Raw genomic sequence first — 16459 nt, forward strand, 5'->3', positions numbered from 1 at the left:
GACTTCAGCTCAGGTCATGACCTCACTGCTCATGAGTTTGAGCCCCATGTCAGGCTCTGTGCTGACAGCTTGGAGCCTGAAACCTGCTTCGGATTCTAATCTCTCTCTCTCTCTCTCTCTCTCTCTCTCTCTCAAAAATAAATAAACTTAAAAAAAATAGAACAGAACTAAAAATTTCAATCAAAAGTAATTTTGTTCTCAAACTGAAAGAACTTTAACAGATTCCAGGAAATTAATAAAAAAGACTCAAACTTTTAAAAATTCTAGCAAAACTTTGAATTGCCTAAATAAAGAGAACAAGCTTATGCATGCCTAGGAAGAAGAAAATAGGTTAGCAGCAAAGCCCCTCAAATCAGGCTCATTTGCAAAACTAAATGTCAGAAAAGTGCATTCTAGATGTCACTTGCCTGAGTCCTCTCAGCTTCCCCAAATCTGGTTTGGGAGTCTGTATGTTCTCAGAGACTTCTGCACTTCTATTATGTAATTCTTATTTCATGCTGTTATATATATACTCACTTGTCTCCTTCTGTTAGACTGTGAGATAAGTCTCTTTACAACTTTAATTCTGTAAAAATGAGATGGTAAGGTAGAATGACTTTGTCTAAACTTCACTCTTTGAAACAGAAAGCGGTTGAAGAAAACCCATACCTAACTCCTCTTCCTTGCCACAAAAAAAGACAGAAACAAACACATTTTATTTCTTATTCAATAGGATTATGTTTTCTGAACAGTCATCTGTTTTAGTAAATGCAGGAAACGATTTTAATGTTATGTTCGCTGATGTTTCCCAAGTGACTAAACTAGAACAGTACAAAGCATATAACAGACACATGATTAATATGTATTTAATGGAAGCAGAGAAACATTCGAATTAAAATTTTAAGATATTTCCCATGAAATGGTGTTAATCATTGCTGTTTTTATCTCCTCCATAGGCTTGCAACTGCAGCACAGTAGGATCCTTGGATTTCCAATGCAATACAAACACAGGCCAATGCAACTGTCATCCCAAATTCTCTGGTGCAAAATGTACAGAGTGCAATCGAGGTCACTGGAACTACCCTCACTGCAGCCCCTGCGAGTGCTTCCTGCCGGGTACTGATGAAAGGACCTGCGATTCAGAGACTAAAAAGTGCTCCTGTATGGATCAGACGGGGCAATGCACCTGTAAGGTATGTGCTGCTGACATACAGTAAGGAAAGATTTCCCTGGATTCTATTTCCATCGCTTAATTTTAACTTCAGTCTCCGTTATTCATGGACTTCACGGCATTAAACAAATAAAAATTCATTACTAGGCACAGTTTTTATTCATATATGTTCATTGGCATACACATACACATATTGGCATAATAAGTTCTCTTTAAGAACTTTTCAACCAAAACCCAACTTCTATTCTAGTTGATAGAGACGATATATTTTTAATGGTAAAGTTCAATTTTTCTTTACATATTTGCTTTGCTTAAAAAGGAGTAATTTGGGAAGGAAAAAAATGACAGTTCTCTTAAGCATCATCAGAGAAAAATCACAGCTAGATAATAGGGCTTATAAAAAAACATTTCTCTTCAAATTAACCCACAATCACTGTACACTGAAAAGATATATTTACTGCTATGGAAGTTCGGTAAAATTTCATCACATAAAAACACTGACATAACAAACAGCGACTGCGTGCAAGATTCAGCTCTCATTAATATTGTTAAATGATGTAGAAAAACAGCCAATTAAAAAGGATAAGAGGGATTTTTTCCCCCTTAGACAGATCTGAAAAATCAATCCCAGGATAAATACAGTTAAGACTGTGTCAGAGGTATCTTTTCAAGAAAAAGTCTATGCAAAGAGGAACAGAGGAAATAGGAAAATAAAATCCAGGGCATGATTATTAAAATAGTCTCCAGAATTTCAGAAAGTGGCAGCCCATTTTGCCCCAGACAAAACACAAAGTCCAATGCTACATTATTACATGTTATGATTACACACTATATTTAATATGCATTGTATGTGTGTATATACATCATATCATGAGAATTATATGAACCTATATTGTAACACCCTGACTCTGTTTTACAACTTTGTGTCACACCCCTGTCTAGGAATCAGAGTTTCTATTTTGCTTTTGAAATTTTCATGACTCTTTTGTATTTTCACAGTGGATATTAGGAAATGTGCTACTTAGGTTTTAAAAACCATATAAGGTATCCTTTGCAATGCATTTATGTATAAATAGAGCCTGTTTTAGACTTAGGAAATCCTAACAATGAAATTAACCACAACTGCCATTTGCGATGTGAGTCTAACACTCAGCGTTCCTTTTTGCTCAATTAAAAAGAAGCATTATTCATTCTCAAGTGCATTTCTCTCACAACTTCATTATGGACCCTGAGGAACTCTCCTCCTCTTCAGGTGCATGTAGAAGGTGTGCGCTGTGACAGGTGCCGGCCAGGCAAGTTTGGACTAGATGCCAAGAACCCACTTGGCTGCAGCAGCTGCTATTGCTTCGGCGCCACTACCCAGTGCTCTGAAGCCAAAGGACTGATCCGTACGCAGGTGAGTAAGAAACCGCTGAGCCACGTAATGGTTTACTGTTAGTTCTTGCTGGTGTCTTTCAGCCAGGCAGAGGGATAGGAGGCAATGGTAAGGCATTTAAGTAACATTTTCCCCTGCGCACATTTAGAACTGGGGCCGTGTGGCCTTCGACGATTGGAGTAAATGCTTTTTTATCTTCCAAAAAAATAGTTCATTTATTGTTGATAAGGAAATAGATGCCAAGTAAGAAAGGGAAACGTTGTAAAAGAAGCATTATGTTTTGGGATGGAAGGAAGCCACATTCCGAGTGAGGGCACCCATGAATGTGGGTATGCGCTAAGGCAGTGATGGAAACCGGAACTTGCTGCACATTCACGCTACCTGGCCTTAGAGGATCATTGACTTTTAGGGTGGCAGCATTTTCATTTTTACCCTAATTTTTCCTTAATGCCTCCCACTTTTAAGTTCTACTTCTTATTAGTGTAAATGACCAATTCTCACAGATGTTGTAGTTTTCCCTATGCAAACAAGGCTGAAAGATTCACCCCCGTCCTGCTGGCTCACTCTGCACGAGTTTAGTTTCGGGTCAGAACACCTCCTCGGAAGCAGAAAGGGGCTGCAGGTAGACAAGCAAGTCCATCACCTAGTCTTACAGGAGTGCCCACGAGATGTGAACTCAGCTGTGTTTCGATTCCCATGCAGGTGACTCTGAAGCCTGAGCAGACCATCCTGCCCCTGGTGGACGAGGCCCTGCAGCATACTACCACCAAAGGCATCGTTTTTCAACATCCGGAGACTGTTGCACATATGGATCTGGTGAGACAGGAGCTCCACCTGGAACCCTTTTACTGGAAACTTCCAGAACAATTTGAAGGCAAGAAGGTAAACGACAAGAACCTCAAAGGCATATGAGAACAAAGGAAAATATACTTTTGGAATCATGCCATGGGGAGCATCATCCAACTCATCATTCCTTATTTTATTCCATCAGTTGACGGCCTATGGAGGCAAACTCAAGTATGCGATCTATTTTGAGGCTCGGGAAGAGACAGGTTTCTCCACCTATAATCCTCAAGTTATAATTCGAGGTGGGACACCCACTCATGCTAGAATTATCATCAGGCATATGGCTGCTCCTCTAATTGGCCAATTGACAAGGCACGAGATTGAAATGACAGAGGTAAGGTTATTAGTTTGGTGCAAGGATGCCAGTGGTTTCGCATTTAGTTTCATCAAAGTGGTTTCTCTTCTTATTAACAGAAAGAATGGAAATATTATGGTGATGACCCTCGAATCAGTAGAACCGTGACCCGTGAAGACTTCTTGGATATTCTATACGATATTCATTATATTCTTATCAAAGCAACTTATGGAAATATCATGAGACAAAGCAGGTAAACCCTAATGGAATAAAAGCTAAATTCTTATTTTAGAGTCTATAGGTAAGATCAGTAGGACACAGACAAGAAAGATTTCAAAGTGTTTGGGAGTGTGATGATAGAAGACAAAAGTCAAGGACGGTATCCAGGTCATATGGTGGAGGATATTACCATTCCCCCCAAAAGAATAATAGGATGAGAAGCAAGTTTAAGGGGAAAAAATATATATCAAGTTGACCTTTGACCTGGTGAGTTTTAGATGTCAGAAATTCAAGAGTAGCCACATAGGGTAGAGATAGATAACTGTTATGTTGCAAATAGACTACAGGATTGCTGAAAAAGTGACCTTTGACCTTCAGGGGAGCCAGAGAGGGCCTAGTTATTCCCATCTTTTCCAACCATGGGCATTCTCACATGTTCATCCCAGTGTGCCCTACAGCATCGTCCCTTTCCCTGTGCATCATGATGTGAAAGATTAGGAATCACACTGAAGGGAAAAGAACAGAAGAACAGTAAGAGTAAATGTGGTGTCCTGAAAGCCGAAGGGTGAGAATCCTATAAGGGAGTATAGCCTTTTCATGTCACCCAAAGAAGCCAATTAAAATGAGGCTTTTGAGACTGACACTTAGGATCACACTGTGCCATTCATAACACCAGCTTTAGTAGAATCCTGGGGCAGATATCAAAGTTTTAAGCAATGACAGGGATACAGTGGGTGTAGACTAATAATATGGGTGTATGGGTATGGGTGTAGACTCCTGTTTTTCATGAACATAAATGTGAAAGGGAGGAATGGGACAGTGTCAAAGGCCAAGGGGTGACGGTTTAATCTGAAAGAGAAGTAAACTTGTTTAGAAACCATGAAGGAAAGGAGTTTGTAGCAAGTTAGACATTTAAAATGACAGGATAAAGAAAAAATAATGGAGAAGCCAGATTTCAAAATGACAACATGTGGTCATGTTCCTAGAGTGGAAGGGACAACTTATCCAGGGAGATAAACTGAGGAATTGCACGGATGTAGCTAAGGTTCCTACCATGGAGGCTGAAAGTTGCATGGAGTTCATACACATAGTCTCAATTTCTGTGGCATGTCAGTTTCCCTGTTATTTCCTGTAAAAATATGGACTCAGTAGATGTTTGAAATAGTCTTGTATAATAAATTAGTAGTAGATCAGTTTAGGAAAACAAAACAAAACAGTTATGAAGCCTTTTATTGGCAAAGCAATGAATATATAAATAGCAACTTTCAGATGTTTAAACTATACTAAACATGGAAGAACATCTTTTTTCTTTGTTGGAGAAGATCCGTATTGCTTTTCTGAAGGTACCATAAGTAGGGCCTTTGGGTTAGAGAATAAATCAAGGACCAAAATTAATTTTCATATCTGTATCCCTATGGTGTTCTCTTTACATTTCTCATGTCTAAGATTATTTTCTGTGAAATGATAAAAAAAAAGCATGTACTAAAAATATACTGTCAGTGATATCATTAATTATTTTAGAATACCAAGTGTAAATCAGATGGCAGAAGCCAGGCCACATTTCCGTCTCATGGAAGACAGCGGGTAACTTTGTGAGTGTGGAAATTAATCGTTACTTTGCAAATGGCTCCATGCTGCAGTGAGAACATAGCAGTGCACAGAACGTTTTGTCAGTGGAACTGACAGAAGCAGCGTTTTCATGCATCTTTCATTATTACTTTCTTTGCTTCCCTCACACCATTTCCACCTTTTATGGTGGAAAAGACCACTTTGTTGTTGTTGTTGTTGTTTGGTCTTTTCCCCTCACAAGTCTCTTTCTCTTGTCATGTTATTCACAGATCTCCCTAAATAAAATGCTTTGGTTTAAGAGATGATTTTCTGAAACTTAAGGATAAATAAATACACCACTTTTTCTAGGCTCAATAAAAACTAAAGCCATTGTGTATCAACAATAAGAACAAATAAAGCAAAGGACCTGCCCTTACGTTTCTAATACAGTGGAGTTGTGACAAAGGTGAAAAATACATTTGAACCTTCCCGCCCCCAAAGCCCCCGCTAAAATAGTTAGGACATAACCCTGCGTCTTTATTCAGTTACAAATTTAAAGTAGTCTCAGAAGCAGAGAGTTTAAGAGTTTTACATGTAGCTTGAGACTTTGTACATAATGTCAGTGCTGACGTTGTTGTTTTCATTTCTTTGCTTTTGTCTTCTACATTTATATGAAGGATATAACAACTTTGCATTTCGGTATTCACTTAAATAGAAGCTTGAGTTTGGCCAAATCCCTGATTCAAGCAAAACAGTTCCTCTCTCATCTCCTGAGAAAAACCAGGTGTATTGCACAAATATCTGTTGTTGACATGCAATTCAAGTTTTACTTGGTTTTTAAATTTTTTTAATGTTTATTTATTTTTGAGAGAGAGAGAGCGAGAGAGAGAGCGCACAGGTGCAAGAGCAAGAGGGGGAGGGGCAGAGAGAGAAGGAGACACAGAATCGGAAGCAGGCTCCAGGCTCCAAACTGTCAGCACAGAGCCCGATGTGTGGCTCGAATCCATACACTGCAAGATCATGACCTGAGCTGAAGTCAAGACACTTAACCGACTGAGCCACTCAGACACCCCAAGTTTTTCTTGGTTTTTAAATACTCACTAGCCTGTTATGTGCATGCATAGATAAGAGAAGGGAAGAGGATGCTAGGAACTCATGTTATAAAATATCATAAAATGCCAAAGTAACTGACTTGTGAACAAACACCATGCTACCTTCTTACTCCCACAGAGAATCCAGGGAGACATAAAGGTAGACTCTTTCTTACAGGAGGAGAGTGGTTTGTTTACAGATCTAAAGGCTCTGTCTACTAAAAGGAGGGGAGAGGAAAATCTGAATTTTAATTGAACATGTGCCTCGTAAAGGCTGGCTGATCTTCAGGGTGCAGATTACAATCTAGCAAAGTCAGAGTGTACATTCCTAATTCAGTGTCAATAAAACCTACCTATGCTTGTTACAAAGTTTATGATTCAAGCTCCTTAAGCTATTGGAGGTGACTTTTAGTGAAGCAAAACTATTCGTTTTCTCATTTAAAAGTTTATTTGCAGAACATTTCATGTTACCAGTTAGTCAGTCATGAAATAGTCTGAGTTTATGGACTGCATATATTTTTAATGCATAATTTCAAATTAATGTAAAGGGTATCGACATTTTCACTAGGAATACTGTTTTCAATTATAAGGACCTTTCTACCAATAGGAAAGGTGAGTTAAGATACTTGAAGGATTTATTTAATAAAATTAACAAAATAATTTGAAAGGTACTCTATCTCAGAAAGAGATCAGCGTTTAATTAGAGTATGCTCAATCGTTGTTTTCTAGATGGTTTTCTAAAGTTCTTGAAAGGACATTCAGAGACTCAAGAGGAAGAAATCGGGCTGGTTGTAAATTAAAAGCAATTTCACTAGTGACTACGGGAGATATTCTAATGGGGAATGACCTTGGTTTGTCTGTTTGAAGGAATATAAATGTCTAATTAATTGGCCATGTCTACCTGAAGCCACTCACATTTTAAAATGTGGAGAAAAAATCTTCATAATAACTTCTCAACAGGACATCAGACATCTAATTTACTAAACTCCTTATGATTTATGTGAATATTTTACTAATGTGTAATCTCAGCCTTTGAGGAAGCAAAGATACAGGAATAAGTCAAATTTAGGCAGCTTTCAAACAACAGGACAGGGGCGCCTGCATGGCTCAGCTGATTAAGTGCCCTACTCTTGATTTCAGCTGAGGTCATGATCTCACAGTTCAAGGGTTCAAGCCCCGCATCGGGCTCCGTGCTGACAGTGTGGAGCCTGCTTGGGATTCTGTGTCCATCTCTCTCTTCTCCTCTCCTGCTCACTCTCTATTCCTCTCTCTCAAAAAAAAATAAATAAGCATTTAAATTTTTTTTAAAAAATAAAACAATAGGACAAGCTCAAGGTTATTGACAAAAACCTGAGAAGACTGTAGGATTGGGTGTTTGCTAGGTGAGTTTAATGTACTGCTGTGGTGATCCAAGCACACACTCGATGTTTCTAGGATTTCTGAAATCTCGATGGAGGTAGCTGAACAAGGACGCGTAACAGCGGTGACTCCTCCAGCTCGTTTGATAGAAAGATGTGATTGTCCCCCAGGCTATTCCGGTTTGTCCTGTGAGGTAAGCTGGCTCCCACTAACCTGCATTAGCTCAACTCACTTAACCAACCAAATGGAAATACTTCCAGAACTGTCTTTGCTGCAGTCAGGTTTACTTCTTCATGCATACCCGTAAACTATTCTTTTTTTTTTTTTTTTTTTTTTTTTTTACTTTCCACTCACAGCGTGAGACACGGTAAGATCAGGGTGGTGTTATTGTTACGTAGAAACAGGAACGACATGTGGAGGGAAATATTTGATGAAAATTAAGATTTGTAAAACTACGGAATAGTCAGGAAACAAGAATGTTTTCATAAGGCACATTTAGTATTTCTGATCTATTTTCTTGGCATCTCTTCTACATGGCTAAAGACATTTTTTAAGCTGCAGTGATTATGAGACAGGATTATGTTGGGCTTGGAAAAACTGTTTTTATGTAGAACGTGACAAAACTTAGGCACTGAATAGCAGACTGTTCCCTTTCACATAGGCTTCTCAGTAGGACATATACTGTTCCAATAGTGACACTATCATTCAGTCATTATATTTCTAAAATTGCCTATTTTACTCTCTGGGATTTTCCTTTGATTACCTTTAGAGTTGGCCTATTTTCTAGATCTTTATCCTCTGGAAGTCTATTTCATTTTTGTGAATATTAAATATTAATAGGAAGAGTATAATGTGGGAAGAGGTGGAATGGATGAGAAACTGGCCTGGGTTTGAATCTCGACGTCACCATATACTTGGACTGAGACCTTGCACCATTTACTAGTCCCCTTTAATCTTCGCCTGGTAAATCCCTAAGCCCCTCACTAACTGCCTCCACACTCACCCTCTCCTGCCTCCCCACAGTGCAACCAGCGAAAGCTGGCATGAGAGGGCTGTTCCAGACCTGCTCCGGCCCTACAGCCCACATTCCCTCCTGGGGAGGGAGGCAGATTGGTTGGTCCCCACAGCGTACCTCGTTGGATATTTTTAATAGCTGAGCCTCCTATGAAGGTGAAATGAGCTAAGAACCTAAAGTATTACTTATACTACCTGGCAGTAGTCAACGTGGGTTGATGCTAATAGTATTATTATGGAATAATTCATTGTATGTCCACATACTGGTTTCTTTGAAAAAACTTCATGCATCTTTTGTAAATAGGATTTGAGAAATCCTAAAGCAGGTGATGGCACCAGGTCAAAACTAAAGTAACTTAAAAATAACGAATATAAATATCTTGAGATGTAGCCTATTATAATGAAAAGGGGTTTGGTCTCAGTGAAGCCTCCCTAGTTTCACCACTTGGACAGGGCATTTGCTTGCCTGTTGCTGGACCTGAGGATTTTTACCTATAGAATTATCATGAGGATTGATTTAAATGAAAATATGCGTGTGAAAGCCCTATTGTAAACTGCAGTGTCATTCAACTTAATTACCATTATATAAATTCCACATTGTTCAGAGAAGAATTTCATAAGAATAACTGCAAATATCTGTGAAACATCCTTAGAATAATAGCTTTGTGATCGTTTTGAAAGACAATAGTCATATGAATGTGTCTATTTTGATCATAAATAATCAAATAATCCACCTCATTATTAAATCATAACTCCTACATAGACATATATGCACTTGTACGCATACCAGTAAGTATATGTATTGTACTTATATGCACAACCAACCAAAATACACATATGCACACACAGTGTAGTTGTGAACAATGAGACAGTGAATGTGGCACATATAAAACATGCTACCTTTCCAATGAGCATAAAAGATTCAAAGGTACAAGACAGAAAGAACTTGAGACTTTTCTAGAATTTTGTCCCAAGAAATGTTTGATTATAACATTACTGTGTGACTTTGGTCAATTCTTTAATTGCTATAGGAGTTGTTACATAGTTATCCAATCTATAAAAGAACACATTGGGCTTTGAAGTTGTAGAATTCTCTGATTCTGCAATATGATTTTGCTATAAAAAGTATGGAGCAAGTAGGCAAGATTGACCTTTACTTGTCCTGAAGAGAAAGCTACTACAGCTTTATTTTTTCTGCATTTATTTAAAATAATGCTGTTCACTTACAAATAAAAATGCTAGTAGAGTAGCAAATTATTTTAATTCATTCTACCTTCCACTCCAGATTTTAAATGTTAAAAATTCTTCTCCTTGGGGCGCCTGGGTGGCTCAGTCAGTTAAGCGTCCGACTTCGGCTCAGGTCATGATCTCACAGTTTGTGAGTTCAAGCCCCACATTGGGCTCTGTGCTGACAGCTCAGAGCCTGGAGCCTGTTTCGGATTCTGTGTCTCCCTCTCTCTCTGACCCTCCCCCGTTCATGCTCTGTCTCTCCCTGTCTCAAAAATAAATAATCATTACAAAAAAATAAAAAAAAATTCTTCTTGTTATTGGTAGGCTTTTTAAATAGCATATTCTAAAACTTACTTTCCCATTAATCTAAGCAATTTTCCATCATTATATGAAAATATTTATTAGCACAAATAAGGAAAATGATAAATGAAAAAGATTAAGAAAACTAGGAGCACATGCAAACTAGCATCTTCGTTGGGCTTCACCTATGTCCTGTGAATTTCACTTAAGCTCCTATTTACAGACAATAATTACAGTAATACCTTAGTATTGAGATTATGGGGATAAAGGCCTATCTCTCATAATAAGGTGCCCGAGGTGTTCTCCACATCCCATTGCCTCTAATCCATTATACATCTTATTTATAATTCATCTTGATTCTAAAGTGTAATTACCCAAGCATAAAATCTAATCATCAAAGCAAGAGCTAAGGACAGTTTTGAAATAATACTTCCCATTCCAGTAACATATGCTTTGGGTCATGAATACACAAAGCAATTCCTTTACAATATTTTTGCCAAATGTATGGTATTCTAGAGACATTTGCATTTACAAGCTATTCATTTCATGTTTTTACCCAAAATGTGGTTGCAAATAAATAAAATTAAGTGTTAGTTACTGCTGAAAATATAGCCAATTACGAAGACACTTCGCCTTTTATCTGTTACTTGTAGTCTTAGGATGCTACAGCCCTGTTCATTGAAAATGTTAGTTCTAGACATACCTACTTATTATAATTTATGATTTGAAGTAAAAGACCAGATTACCTTTAGAAGTGAAGACCCAATTTCCTTACCACATTTGTCGATGTGACAGCTATTGGCCTTCCTACCTTTATTGAAGCTATTTCTCACCATTGTCTCAGTTAATATTATTGCCCAACTGACCAAAACAGACCTAAACTCAGGTTAGGTTATATGCAGAAATGGAAAATAGTCAGCATTGAGTCTGTGGTTCTCTGCAAGAAGACCATGGTAATCAAATATTTGCAGATGATCTCTGGATCATATGTTGTTCATTTCAGCATCTATCTCCTCACTCTCATGGTAAAATAAGGCTTCTGGCTCACAGTTGAATGGCTGGTGTCCACTGAGTCACCGTTCAGAAGTTGTTACTTTGGCTACTAAAAATAATTTTTTAAATCCCCCCAAAATATATACCTATTATCAACTCACAAAAATCAAGACAAAATAGTAAAAATAGCCTTTTCTTCTTCCATACGCACATCTCTGGGGATGCCCTGCACCACTTTTGTTGTATGTGGAAGATCCAAAGACTGTTTTCATGTGCATACAATTATTGAGGAATATGGTATGGGTAAGTGGTATACACTGATATTCTGTGATCCGATGCGGTGTAGAACAATTACTGTTGTTTTTATTTTTAGTCTGTCTTCAATGACTATGTTTAACAAATTATCTGGAATAGAGGCATCTATGTTGATATAGTATATGTCAAGCACTAAACATACATCATCTGATTTAATCCTCCCGACAACCTTATAAAAGAAAAAAAAAAAAACTTACCATTTACTGGATGGATCCTGTAAATACCAAGCACATTTCCTGGTATACTTACATCAACATTGAGTATGTATTGTGATCCCCATTTTGTGGATGGGAAAATGGAAGCCCAGCCCAGAATCACACAGCTAGAAAGCAGCAAAACTGTGATTTGAGCCTGGATAAGTCTGTTTCAAAAAACCTAGATGCACTTGCATACTCAACTAGGATGTTATCCAGATCCTTATGTTTAAGGTGAGGAAACTGCAACCACAGTGTTCAAAACCTGCGTGAAATTATATGTAGTAAGCGGTGAACAACAATTAAACTAAGGACTGCCTGGTTGCAAAACCCATCAAGACAGAAGATAGTGTTTCCACTGGCAACAGCACAAGTGTCTGTTTTTCTTGTTAAAGTCTGAGGAGAGAGATGGGGATGTTGTGTAACCCTGCACCTGGAGATTCTCTGTTCTCTTTGTCTTCATTTCCTTGTTTCCTTCCTCCCACGTTTTTGTGCAAATGTGATTCATACATTTTGATGAGATGCCATATTATAAAAATAAAAATGGAAGGACAGCAGAAGATGATTGAGCTATGAATAATTTTTGCACATGGAAAGAAGGCTTTGGAAAAGTTTGAGTTAGAAAGAAGGAGATACTATTAGGACAGTGTTTACTTATTTGCTTTTTTTAAATTCTCCATTTTGTTTCAGAAAGGATTTTAGACAGGACTTGAAAAAGTAGCTATTATCTTTCCTCTTTTGTTCCAACTCAAGCATAATCATTCTCATGAATTTTACCCCCATTCACTGAGAAGAGAAAATATCTGATATGGAAAAACTCCCTCAAAAATATCAAAAAGTGGAAAGAATAAATACAAAAAAATATCCAAGAAAGGAGGGGACTATGATGGAATAAATAACATCCAGTTCCTTGAAAAAGTGTTCTAACTCTTGCATAGTCTCTTTTGCCTTGCTATCTCTTAGAAATTCAATCTGTCAGGACATAAAATTTGTCTCAAGTGTTAGCACTGAAAGAAAAATCAGAAATCATCTGAGTCAATACACCTGCTCATTTGTGGGAGGGGGAAAGCATGTCTCAGTGACACCAGGCGACTTGCCTGTATTCCTCAGACAAAACTATCGTGTAAAATTAAGGCTTTCATAGTCATCTGTGCCACAGTGCCAGAGTCTGAACGCCTTTAAAAGGCAAACATTAGCAGCAGAGAATGACGATCACATCAATGATTCTCAATTCTGGCTGCTTATTAGACCCAGTTCGGAGTTTTAAACCCTGGCCCTACTCTCCACCAATTAAATTAAATAAGAATTTCTGGAGGTGGAGCCAGGTGTCAGTATATAAAACTCCTCAGATGATTCTATGTGCAGCCAGGATTGGAAACCACAAAGATCGGCCTAGAAGGTTCAACACAGAGCTCCACTTGGAGCTCAGGCTCAAACTCCTACTATGGGTGGTTTTCCTTTTTGTCCTGCTATGTTTCCTGGGAAGAGCCATAGTAACAGGAGAAACTGGGTGTGTGTTATGGTAAACTTCACCTGTGGTGCTCACCTTCAGCTTTCAGTTTATACCACTGAATTTCATATAATTCCTCAATGAAAACTCCTGTTTCTGAATTTTATTCTTCCTCTGAGATTTCTTTTAAACTTTTCTTTGAGGGCTAAAGTGGAGCAAGGAGATCTCAATTTGTGTGATTTTCACACTGACACACACACCACTTACACCCTAAGCAAATATACCAGTAAAATAACAATAATTATATAGGTGTCCAAGGGTGAAATTCATGTAAAGAAAATCCAGTTTTATTCTACAGTCCACATGTGAAAGAATTGGAACAACTCATGCTGTGAAATATTTTTCAATACACCTTGACTTGTTTCTTCAGTTTCTTAAATGAATTAGCCATAATTCCTAGACTTTATTTGGTAACAATGGCAATATGAACCTTGATTTTAAATAATATGAATAAAGACAATGCATTATATTTAAATTTTAAAATGTAATATGTATTAAAATATTAAGTCCACCACAAGACAAACGAGACTCAAAATATTTTGAATACTGTTCCCGATTTTCTTTACTTGATTGCTCGAAGCTGGGACATTATTTAATCTTCTTGGAATTTCTTATAGGCTGGGATAAAAGCAAAGAGACTCTTAATTAACTGCTTAATGGAGGTACTTTTGCTATATCCAAATCAAAATAAGCAAGGAGAGTGCTGACTATTGATCTTTTTCTTTTTCCAAGGAAGCTTTTTGTATATTCCACTCTGGATGACCTAGTCCAGAACCAAAAGAATGCAGAGGCATTAGAGAGTCCTTCATGCATATTTTTTCCTGCTTATTCAGCAATCACTTTCTTTCATCAATGGGAACAAGATATCCTGTGACGAAAAAAATCATACATAGCCAAGGTGGTAAAACAGTCCCTTTATAACCTTCACTGTGATCTGAAACCAACTCTTACCTTTTACTCCTAAATCAAACAACATCTGATAAATGCAGTAGCTTTGCATACCAAGAAGACTGAGTCTGGAACACAAGACTATTCTCATTACCTCTTCAGAGCTGTGGGCTTCCTTCCAGAAAGCCAGAGATGTTTTTGAGACATTTGCATAATAAACCCGAATGAAGATAGAAGTCTTGATTTTGCATATGTCAGCTTTGCAAGCAGTTTTCTGTTTGCTCTCAGATTTTTATTGCAAAATGAAAAAAAAATGCATCAGGGAAAGATAAATTTTATTGGTGGCCTAATATTCCCAAGACAGGAGAATTTTGAATTTCTTGCTTTTATCGTCTTTAAATTATATCAATATAAATAATGCAACCATGACACTTTTCTATTTAATATTTCCCTGAGTCTCATTGGACATTTGCTAGTTATCCATCAGGCACAGCAGAAGCAGATTTTAGGTTGTCAAAGACATTGGAATTCTCTCTTTAGTCCAAATGACAATTTTATTTAAAAATAAACCTATTTTTCAAAAAAAATAAAAAACAAAAAACGACTACTTGAAGTTGTTTCAGACTGAGTGGTATATGCAAATGCCAGCTTTCCTTTCCAAGGTCTGATGTCTCGGATGCTCCCGGTACACTTGAAGGATCACACAAAAGTACACATTAGGAATCAAAACTGGCACTTGTGTTTATAAGTGATGTTGCCTTTAATGCAGGGAGGGGAAAAGTAGTCCTTTTTAACCACTGAAGAACCCAAGTATTGCTAAACGAAGATTTATAACTTGGCTGCCCTAATTGGTTTCCTTTTCTTTCAGACATGCATGCCAGGATTTTATCGACTACGGTCTGAGCCAGGCAGCCACACTCCTAGACCAACCCTGGGTACCTGCGTTCCATGTCAGTGTAATGGACACAGCAGCCTATGTGACCCTGAAACTTCTATATGCCAGGTATTTACCTGAGCCTTCCGTGAAGAAGGCCCATGTGCTCATTTATCTTTACACATGCTCAGATACCATGTGCAGAGGCGAGAGAAATTGCAGGGAACTTAATTGTGTATGTGTGTGAAATAAAACATGCAGGAAAAAAAAACATTTACCCATATTATGCATTTTTTAAAGTGATTAAAAATTGATAATTGGAAAAGCCACTGCTCTTGTCGAGAAATAAAATATCAACAGCATTTTAGAAGAACACCTGGGAGCACTAATATTTATTTAAAAATACACGAGGACTTTTTTTCTGATTACACCCGCAAATAAACTTATTAAAATTTGGAAATGATAAAAAATATTTTAAAAAGGTAAAAATCATCTAAGATTTAACATAAACATTTAAATTTTTAGGTATTTTCTACCATTTTTATGCATGCATTTATAAATAAGATTTATATAATACCATGTGTGCCATTTTATGTTCTGCTTTTTAAATGTAGCTATTTTGAGCATGTTGTGTTGCTGGATGTTCCTTGAAATCTTTAGTCTCGATTGGATATCCCATAATTTAACCATTTTCCTTAGAATTCCAGCTGCTCGTTGTTGTTGTTGTTATTGCCGTTGTTGTTGCTGTTGTCCTGTTCATGCTAACACCCTGCTCTCTACCATTGCCATCTACCTTGGAACAATCAGGACTCAAGAAATTCAAGTTTGCCATGTCACCACTTAGAGTTCCCCAGACTCTAATCCTCACACAGCTCTGGACATCAGATTTGCTAAACCCATTTCCCACTTCTCATCTTTGGAAACCCCTTCAGTGAGCCTTCTGGAACTCAAGATCGGAACTCAGCAAAATCCCCCACATATTCTCCCCGTTCACTTAGTATTCTCTTCATTTAGCTCTCCCTGACATACTCCTCCTCCCTGACATACGCCCCCAAGGAGTAACTATCATTTTCTCTCACGCTTTTCATTTGCCTGAGCATGAAGGTAGGCAGGCGTCTCATGGCCACTTTCATATCATCCTCCTTTCTCCCTCATAACAACACCCAGCTATGAATCTCACTCCCCCATCTATTTGCCCACTACACCTGCTCGTTGATGTTCTCTATTAATCCTCAGGTCACCCACCTCCTTCCCTGAA

The 16459-nt window shown here is 37.8% G+C and overlaps 1 protein-coding gene across 3 annotated transcripts in view; it reads left to right on the forward strand.

The window, feature by feature from the left end:
• Positions 1–16459, forward strand: part of LAMA2 (laminin subunit alpha 2) — a 614868-nt gene that overhangs the window by 405745 nt on the left and 192664 nt on the right. For all 3 annotated transcript variants that reach the window (XM_047859508.1, XM_047859510.1, XM_047859509.1), the window contains exons 23-29: positions 936–1172; positions 2403–2546; positions 3228–3407; positions 3517–3705; positions 3786–3919; positions 7959–8076; positions 15196–15330. In XM_047859508.1, the coding sequence (XP_047715464.1) occupies positions 936–1172; positions 2403–2546; positions 3228–3407; positions 3517–3705; positions 3786–3919; positions 7959–8076; positions 15196–15330 (1137 nt within the window). The remainder of the gene's footprint in view (positions 1–935; positions 1173–2402; positions 2547–3227; positions 3408–3516; positions 3706–3785; positions 3920–7958; positions 8077–15195; positions 15331–16459) is intronic.

Source organism: Prionailurus viverrinus, chromosome B2 (genome assembly GCF_022837055.1).
Source record: "Prionailurus viverrinus isolate Anna chromosome B2, UM_Priviv_1.0, whole genome shotgun sequence".
NCBI classification, from domain to species: Eukaryota; Metazoa; Chordata; class Mammalia; order Carnivora; family Felidae; genus Prionailurus; species Prionailurus viverrinus.